The sequence below is a fragment of the Lagopus leucura genome, unplaced genomic scaffold (genome assembly GCF_019238085.1).
Source record: "Lagopus leucura isolate 7727_CA_CO unplaced genomic scaffold, USGS_WTPT01 109-24_obj-0_obj, whole genome shotgun sequence".
Classification (NCBI taxonomy): domain Eukaryota; kingdom Metazoa; phylum Chordata; class Aves; order Galliformes; family Phasianidae; genus Lagopus; species Lagopus leucura.
This window is the reverse complement of record NW_024965654.1, coordinates 63,835-73,118: the sequence shown is the minus strand read 5'-3', so window position 1 is coordinate 73,118 and position 9,284 is coordinate 63,835. Positions and strand designations below refer to the sequence as shown.

At 56.3% G+C, this 9,284-nt stretch overlaps 2 protein-coding genes across 2 annotated transcripts in view; both read left to right on the top strand.

Annotated features, from left to right (window-relative positions):
* RAB10 (RAB10, member RAS oncogene family) overlaps positions 1 to 3,217 on the top strand; it is a 15,015-nt gene extending 11,798 nt beyond the window's left edge. Inside the window, exon 2 of the mRNA XM_042892732.1 lies at positions 762 to 3,217. Within this exon, the coding sequence (XP_042748666.1) occupies positions 762 to 948 (187 nt within the window). The 3' untranslated portion in view covers positions 949 to 3,217. The remainder of the gene's footprint in view (positions 1 to 761) is intronic.
* Positions 3,218 to 4,482: 1,265 nt separating this feature from the next.
* The window catches only part of GAREM2 (GRB2 associated regulator of MAPK1 subtype 2), a 7,791-nt gene continuing 2,989 nt past the window's right edge, over positions 4,483 to 9,284 (top strand). Inside the window, exons 1-3 of the mRNA XM_042892731.1 lie at positions 4,483 to 4,594; positions 6,653 to 6,793; positions 8,516 to 8,646. Of these exons, the coding sequence (XP_042748665.1) occupies positions 4,483 to 4,594; positions 6,653 to 6,793; positions 8,516 to 8,646 (384 nt within the window). The remainder of the gene's footprint in view (positions 4,595 to 6,652; positions 6,794 to 8,515; positions 8,647 to 9,284) is intronic.

Here is a 9,284-nt window from a genome sequence, read left to right as displayed (position 1 = left end):
TTCTGTTGCTGGATTGAGCTGGATATGGATGTGCAGGTGGCTCTGGGGTTGATTTTCAGTCAGCTGATGTTCTCCCATAGCCAAAGACTTGATTTGCACCTTCCTGCTTACCATCAGCTCCATCTCCACACTGCTGACCCTCCTGGCCTTTGCATTTTTACTTTGACCTCAGTGCATTTCTCTGAATAACGAGGCAGGATGGGGAGCAACTCTGTTGCAAGGCTGCGAGGTAGAGAACGAGAAGAGGAGCAAAGGGACTGAATGCTGCATTCTCACAAATGTATAGTGTTATTTTCTGAAAATAGACACCATCATCTGATCAAACCCAGCAGGCCAGAGCTGTGCTTTGACCCAGCCATGTTTACGTGCTGTGATGCAGATGAGTCTGTTGTGTGCACGGCCTCAGCGTCCTGACGAGTGGAAGGCAGATGCTTTTGAGCAGCCCTGCTTTAAAATCCATATCCTTCTCAATCCATCCGTCACTCTGTCACTTTCAAGGCCCTCAGTTTGCACAACTCAACCCGCGTTTGCCTGGGATTTACCTCCTCCGAGTGTCAGTTCTGAAGGCAGAGGCTGGATATCATCCCTGTCCACTTCAGAGCGGTCTGAGTTGGGAGGCTTTCCCCAGCTTTTCAAGCGTCGATTTGGAACAACAACAACAAAAAACCCCATAGGCTTGTCCTGCACAGCTGTGCTGGCAAAGGGAGGGAGCATTCCTTGTGTCCTTCAGAGCACTTTGCCCCCTGATTCGGGTTATGATGTGGCAACATCGATCTCGATGCAGCCCCTGCCTCTTGTCCCCTCACCACCTGGACTTCCCGACGCCTCGGCAGCTCTCTAACCTTCTCGCTTGTTTCATTGCAGACGCCTGTAAAAGAGCCCAACAGTGAAAATGTAGATATCAGCAGCGGAGGTGGGGTGACAGGCTGGAAGAGCAAGTGTTGCTGAGCGTTCTCCTGTATCACCAATCGCCATCCACCGCCTCTTTTTTCTCGCTGCAAAACAAACCACTCTGTCCGTTTTTAACCTTCAGCCAATGTTTTGTTCCTCATCTTAACGAGCTCCTGTCTCCCTTTGTTCTCCCGTGTAGGACAGCTTGCATACTATAATTTCCTCAACGTGTGTAGGAAAATCACCTCCGTGACTTCATTTTTTCATGTACCTGCTCCACTTACCACTACGTTTTGGTTGTATTATAGCCCCTCTCCTCCCGACGTTCAAACATAGAGCAATCGTATTCAACTCTCCTCTGCAAATTGTATAAGAATAAAAGTTAGAATTAACAATTCATTTTGTACGACAGTGGAATTTTCTGTCATGGATAAATGTGCTCGAGTCACCGTGTCCAGTAGATGCATCAGCAAAAGAGCCAGGAAAACACTCGTGTTCGCCTTGATACGTGAATGGGGTTTCTTTTGTCCTGTGCCTTACGTGGAAAGGAACTTTTAATTTTCACTTTGATTTCTCTTCTGGTGGAAGCATGTGCAGGAGACATAGCATCCATCCCCGACCATTTCCAAGTACCCGACTCTTTTGTGATTGCTTTCTGTCACTGTTGGTGTCGTGCATCGAGGACAAAGGGTGGTGCAAAAAACAAAACAAAAGCAAACCTACTGCTACTACTGCTGCTCCATTTAACCTGCCGCCTCTCCTGTTGGTGACCTCGCCATCGGAACTGTTTCCTGCTGCCGTTTTCTTTTCTCACTCGCAGCTCTTTCCTTTTTGCCTGCATGCTGCTTTTATTTGCTTCCCTCCATGGTGTGATGTGTTAATTAAAAAGGATGGCAACGCGGTATGTTTGCCAAAAAACTTAATACAAAGCACTGATTTAGCTTTCGAGGTAAGATGTTGACGAATACCTACTAATTTCCCTCTAGCCAATGTCAGTTCACTAGTATATCCTCTCTCCTCCTGCATAGCCGTTGGGTTTTATGATATGGAAGAGTTATTTGCATGCACTAGTTTTCTATGGAGGGTGATGTGGTTGTCTACTTTATGTGTATGAATATAACACGCCATTCCCAAACTGACAGCATTCAACTTCTTCAGTTCTCTCTCACCGTTAGCCGCTCCCACCACGAGCTGTTGGGCAGCCGGGCACGAGGCCGAGTCAGACTTAGGTGACAAAGGAACGATAGCGACAAAACGAAGACGAAAGTCGGCCGTTTAATTTATTACCTCCCCCCAAAACCCTTCCTCTTCCCGAGCCTCGCCTTGCTCTCCGAGCTCACGTTTATCCGCTCGGGTTTTGGGCTCCCTCCAGTGAACAACGTGGCGGGGAATCGCAATGGTAGCGGATTGAGTCGCGATGAAATGACCGTGTTGGGATGGGCGTCCTGCTTCCGAGCCGCCTCCCCCGTAGGGCTCCCCGTCCCTGTCCCGTTTGGCTCCACCTCCCGCCTCAACTGCACTTTTTGAACCTTCTCTCTCTCTCAAAAAAAAAGGGAAAATGGAGAAAATAGGCATCTTGTTGTTGTTGTTGTTGTTTTCTTTCATATATAACCTTTCTTTGAAACGTGAGCTTTTTATTTGCTCCTGGGGCTTGGCTCCTTCTGTGCCGACCCATCGGGACCCTCTGTAGGCGCTGTGCTGGTGGCTCCCACCCCTTACACCCAACCTTGGCCAAGTCTTTAAACCCAAACATCGCTACAGGTTCTGCTTCCCTTCGTGCAAAAACAACCAACCAACCAAACCTGAATGTCGATCCCGTAGCTTGGCTTGGCTTGGTTTGTAGCGGAGTGCAAGGCCCAGCTGAGGAGGAGCGAGCAACCAGAGTCAGTTCAGATGCCGAAACGTAACAAATAACAGTGTTGGTTCTTAGATACAGCACTCTAGCATTAACGACAGCCTGGAGGCAGGGCTAAGAGCCAAACCAGCCTGGGGCTGCTCCTTCTACGTCACTTCATTCAGTTGGTCCTGATGAACCCCAAAGCCGATCCGTTGTACGAGCGCCTCAAGCAGGCAGGGCCGGGGCGGAAGCCGCGCTTCGTCCGCTCGCATTTGGATGGTGGAAAAAACCAAACAGCATCGACTTCAGGTCTAGGATTAACTCCCATGCCTACGATTTTTTACTTAATCTTTTAATATTTTTGCTATTCCACTCTGGCTTTTTATTTAAAACACATTCTTTTGTACCACTTAACTGTATCAAATTGTATAAAAGATCACTGTCCCATTCTTGGTCATACCAAGAGCAAATAAAAGCTTTTATAAACTTGCACTGCTTCCTTCCTGGGCCCCTCGTGTCCCACTGCGTTCCCCCCCCCAGCTGTGACCGCGTGGATGTGGCAATAAAGCCTTCCTGCTCTAAGGAACGGTGTTTGGATGCAGCCTTTGCTCGGTGTGCTGTACAGGATCCAGTCCTGTTTGTGTCCCCACGGCTGCCCTGTGCTCTGTGGCCACCACCATCGGGTGGCTGAGGCACTGCCCTTCCCCTCCGTGCAGGAGCCGTTGGCAGCAGCCCCTCTTGGCTGCAGGTTTGGGCAGCGCCACGGGATGCGGGCATGGCCGCGCTCGGCCTCGCTTCCTCCTCCTGCAGCCGTGGGAGCTGGGAGAGGGGCTTCGTGCAGAGCTGCTGCTGAGGCTGTGGCAGCCGACAGTGCCGCCCTGCAGCCCGGAGGTGTCACTGTGCCACCGTCGCGGTACCATCCGTGGGGAGGAGGTGGCTCTCCCCGCCTGCCCGGCTCCCAGGTCGGCGCGCTGGGTGTGATGGAACCCGCTCTGATCTCAAGCCCTGTGTGCCAGCAGAGGGGCTCCCTGTCCCATCTCCATTCCAACCCCATCCCCATCTCTGCTCCAACCCCATCCCTTCTCCTTTCCTACTCCATCCTCTGCTCCATCCCTGTACTTTTCCCATCCCCATCCCTACGATGTCCATCTTCTCTGTTCCATCCCCATCCCTGCTTTGTCTCCATTCCCATGCCTGCTCCTTTCCTGCTCCATCCCCATCCTTTCTTCACCCTTCTCTGCTCCCTCCCCATCCCTCTTGCATCCCTATCTCTTCTTTCCTGCTCCATCCCCATCCTTGCTCCATCCCTGCTCCTTTCCCTGCTGCATCCCAACCGCTGCTCATCCCTATTCCTTCCCGCTCCCCATCTCTTCTCCATCCCTTCTCCACCCCATCCCATTTCTTCCACCAACTTTAGGGTCTCATACGATCACTGAGTATCCCGGGCCCAACAGCTCTCACGAGGGACTGTAACCAATCCCCCCCTCCCCCCCCCCTCCGGTTCCGGGTCTGAATGCGGGGATCGCAGCCCCCCCGGAAAGCCTTTAGGGGCCGCCCAAAGGGGGCGTCTCCCATCTCCCCCCTCCCTCCCCCCCCTTTTCTCCATCCTTACGCTCCTCCAACCCTTTCCCCACCCGGCTCCGGTCCCGGTGAACCGACACCGATGGAAAACGGAGCGGTGCTGGCCGCCTCCCCCCCCCCTCACCGCGGCCTCGGGGCCTCCTGAGCCCGACGGCGGCGATGAAGCGGAGGAGATGGAGAAGCTGGCGGCGGGGCTGGCCCGGCTCCGCTGGAACCCCGCGGCTCTGCCCCTGGATGCCATCGTCAGCAAGTGCCGGCTGCCCACGTTGGTCTGCCTGGGGCAGGGTGAGAGCGGCGGGGGGAGGGAAGGGAGGGTGGTAGGGGATGCGAACGAGAGGGGTGCGGGGGACGGAAACGTTGGAGGGACGGGGACGGAGGGATGGAGAACGCGGAGGGGGTTCAGGGATGGGGGAAGAGGGGCTGAGAGCGTGGAGGAGGTGCGGAGGTGTGGGTGGGGAGCATGGGGACAGGGATGGGGCCAGAGGGACGGGGAACGTGCGGGGGGCGCAGGGGATGGGGATGGGAGCAGAGGGATGGGGAACATGGAGTGTGCGAGGGATGGGGATAGAGGGATGGGGATGGAGAGCAGGGGCAGTGCGGGGCACAGGGATGGGGGCAGAGGGATGAGGAGCATCCCTCCTGGTTTAGTGTTGAATGTGGAGGTTGGTGGCCCTGCATGCGGCAGCGGGGTTGGAGATTCATGATCCTTGAGGTCCCTTCCAACCCGGGTCATTCTGTGATTCTGAGATTCTGTGAGCATGGAGGGGTTGCTGGGGGTGTGGATGGGAACATGGGACACGAGACAGGGATTGAGGGATGGGGACAGTGGGATTGAGAGCACGAGGAGGTGCAGGTGATGGACGGGGATGGGGAGGAGGAATGGGGTCAGCAGCTGGGGAGCATTGGGGGGGCGCAGGGGACAGGGATGAGAATAGAGGGACAGGAACATGGGGATGGGGACAGAGGGATGGGGACTGAGGAATAGGAAATGTGAGGGGGAGGCAGGAGATAGGGATGAGGACAACGGGGCACGCATGGATGGGGAACATGGAGGAGATGCAGGGGGCAGGGAAGGGGACAGAGGGACGTGGACAGGGATGGGGAGAATGGAGGAGATGTGGGGCATGGAGATGGGTATGGGGACAGAAGGATAGGGAACATGGGGGGAGGTGCAGGGGACAGGGAGAGGGACAGAGGGATGGGACAGAGGGATGGGAACAGGGACAGTGGGTCTGAGATGGACAGATGGGGACAGGAGGGATTGGGAGCAGTGGAAGGCTGTGAGAAAAGGATGGGACAAAAGGGAGATGGGGAGACAGGAAGGACATGGAATGGAGGGATGGTGGGGACAGGGACAGAGATACAGGGGGGATGGAGGGGCTGGAGAAGGAGAGGGACTGGAAACAAGGAAGGGATGGAGAGGATGGGACAGGAGCAGGATGGAGCTGAAGCAGCGGAGCAATGGAGGGGCAGGGGGCTTGCGGGTTCGTGGCCCTTTCAGGGTGTCCATGGGGAGGTCCCATCAATGCCACTTGCCTGGCACAGGCGCCTGGGGACACAAAGGGGCTGCATGTGCAGCATTGTACAGCCAGAGCAGGCTTTGCCCATTGCCCGGGTAACTGTTGCTGAGATTCCGGGATGGAAGTGCATGGCACGGCCATGTCCACTGCCTGCACCCCCCTGCCTGCCCCACTGCTGCCCAGGCACGGGTGTAAGGTGTGCACGGGGGTGTGCACAGCGATGGCTTTGTGCCTCCAGGTGCAAAAGTGTTGGTGTGCATGAGGTGCAGGAGTGTGCATGGCTATGGCTTTGTGCACCGAGTGTGTGCGTGGGTTTTGCACGGGTGCAGAGGTGCTGCAAGGTGTGTAGGGACAGAGCAGGATGTGAGGGGTTGGGGTGCGCCCTCAAAGCTTGCTGTGTCCCTGGAGATGCTGTGCTGGGATGCTGGGGGCCCCCGAGCCGCTTCGCCCCGTGTCAATAAACTTGTTGTTCAGCTGCTGCTGCTGCAGCCTTTCAAGAGGGACAAAGAAATTGTTTCCAGGGCAACTGGAGGTTCTTGGCAGCGGGCACCTGCTCACCCTGCACCCGGCGGCTCCTGACATGGCTGTCCCCAAGCCCGTGGCTCAGTGCCCCGTACACACACTGTCCCCATAGCTGCACTGAACCCACACCTACACTGACCCCCTACCCACACTGTCCCTTCACCTCCATTGTCCCCAGGGCTGGTGGCACTTTGGGGTGCGTGGCAGGGACACCAGTGGGACCAATGTGGTGGACACCTGACGGTGGGCTGTGACCACACCGTGTTCCCACGGGTCCCATCCCATCCCCATCCCCTTGCAGGGGAGTCGGTGGAGGGGGTGAGTGCCCAGGATGTGCTGCTGATCCACTCGTGCCGCCAATGGACGACGGTGACGGCCCACAGCCTGGAGGAGGGCCACTACGTCATCGGCCCCAAAATCGACATCCCACTGCAGTACCCAGGTGGGGGAACGGGGGTGGGGATGGGTCAGGGATGGAGGTGGAGGCAGGGACACGTGAGGATAGGGATGGGGATGGGATGGTGGTGGAGATGTGGATGTGGATGGGGATGGGATGGTGGTGGAGATGTGGATGTGGATGGGGACAAGGATGGGATGGGTTGGGATGGGGATGGAGGCAGAGATGGGGATGGAGAATGGGATACAGATGAGGGTGGGGAGAGGGACAGGGAAGGGACACAGAAAAGGATGGGATGTGGACAGATAAAAGCATGAGTGTGGAGATGGAGACGAGGATGGGATAGGGATGTGATGGAGACTGGACACAAAGGGGATGGGGATGGGGATAGGTACTGGGATGGAATAGGGATGGAGACAGGGATGGGGTAGGATACAATGGAGATAGAGACAGGGATAGGGTCAGAGACAGAAATGGAACAAAGTTGGGGATAGGGATGGGTGGGATGAGAATGAAGACAAGGATGGGACACGGGCGGAGGTCAGGATGGGAAAGGGGACAGGGACAGACATGAAGGTGGGGATTGGGATGGAGACAAAGGTGATCGGATAGAATGGAGATGGAGACAAGGATAGAGAAAGAAATGGAGCAAGAATGGGGATGGGGATAGCAATGGAAATGGAGATAGGACAGAGAGGGGATGGGGATGGAGGCAGAGATGGGACATCAGCGGAGATGTGGGTGGGAATGGGGAGAGAGTTGAGGATGGGGACAGGGATATGGAGGGGGTGGAGATGGGACGTGGATGGGGATGGAATGGTGACAGGGAGGTGGACAGGAACAGGAAGGATGGGAATGATCTAAATGTGTATGTTTGGTGGCTCTGCCAGGCAGGGGGGTTGGAACTACATGATCCTTGAGGTCCCTTCCAACCCGGGTGATTCTGTGATTCTGTGAATGGGACAGGGATGGGACAAGGAAGGGCATGGGGCAGGCTGCAGCTGATGAAGGCTGGGGCCACTGTAGCGGACGAAGGTGCTGAGATCACCACGGCCGCCGTAGCAGGAGCCTTAATGACCACTCTAAGTGCTTGCCATGGCGGTAATGAGTCCTGCTAATAAATAAATAATGGGAAATGCAGTGGGGGAGGGGCTGGACGCCCACCCCAGGGAGGAGGATGAGTTAACCAGCTGGTGGGGCCCGGCCATGCCCTGGATCCACGCACATGGGCTTCTGTGCACCCCAAGCTCGTCCTGCAGCCCCTCACCCCTGCCTTCAGCTCAATGCAGTATCCCCATCCTCCCTGGCTTTTCCTGTCCCCTCTGTGCAGCCCGGCGCTGCAGCACTGAGTTAATATTCCCGTCAGGTCCCGTCCCCGCGACGTTTGTGCTAATGAAGGCAGCTTTGCTCATCAGTGCTCCCTCCGGCTGCAGCTGCACTGAGCCCCCAGCACCCACCCTTACACCCCTGTCCTCGCATCCCCATGAGCCATGTGTGGGGCTGGGGGGGGGCGTAGGGCCGGGACACTCGTGCAGATGCCTCTGGATGTCGTTTCCTCCACCCTTGGGGCATTCCTGCGGTCGCTTTGGGGCACCCCTATAGCAATGGGGGATGCTGGAGGGACCCTGATGAGGTTTCCTCGGAGGATAAGCCTTGGGATGTCCCCAGAACTGGATGGGGCAGCTGCCCCAATGCCCGGTTTTGCCAATGGCTTACAAGGTTCACGGGGCCCACGCTCACTGCTGTGGGGTTGGGTGTATCCTGCAGGGAAGTTCAAGCTGCTGGACCAGGACCGGGACATCCGTGAGCCCGTGCAATATTTCAATAGTGTGGAGGAGGTGGCCAGCATCTTCCCGGACCGCGTCTTCGTTATGGAGGCCATCACATTCAGTGTGAAGGTTGGTGTGGGGACAGCAGGGGCTGGTGGGGGGCATCAGGGGATCAGTGGGACAGGAGGGAATGGCAGGCAGGCAGTTGGGGACACCAGGGGACAGTGGTGGGACAGCAGATGAACGTCAGGGAACAGTGGTACAACATCAAGAGATGGCAGTGGGACATTAAGAGGTGATGGTGGGACATTATGGGGTGGTGATGAGAAGTTGGGGTTGGTGGTGGGACATCAGATGATGGCAGTGGGACATCAAGGGATAGCGATGGGACAACAGGTGAACATCAGAGCACGGCGGTGAGGCAGAAGGAGCTGGTGGTGGGACATCAGCATGGTTGGTGGGACGCTATCGAATGGCAGTGGGACATCTGAGGGTGGTGGAGTGACATGAGAAGGTGATCAGACATCGGGGTTGGTGGTGGGACACGTGGAACGGTGGTGGGACATCAGAAGATGATGGTGGGACATTAAGGGATGACAGTGGAACATCCAGGGGTCGGTGATGGAACATCAGGGTTGGTGAAGGGACATGAAGGGGTCGGTGATGGGACATCAGGGTTGGTGATGGGACATGAAGGGGTCGGTGATGGGACATCAGGGTTGGTGATGGGACATCAGGGTTGGCGATGGGACATCAAGGGGTCGGTG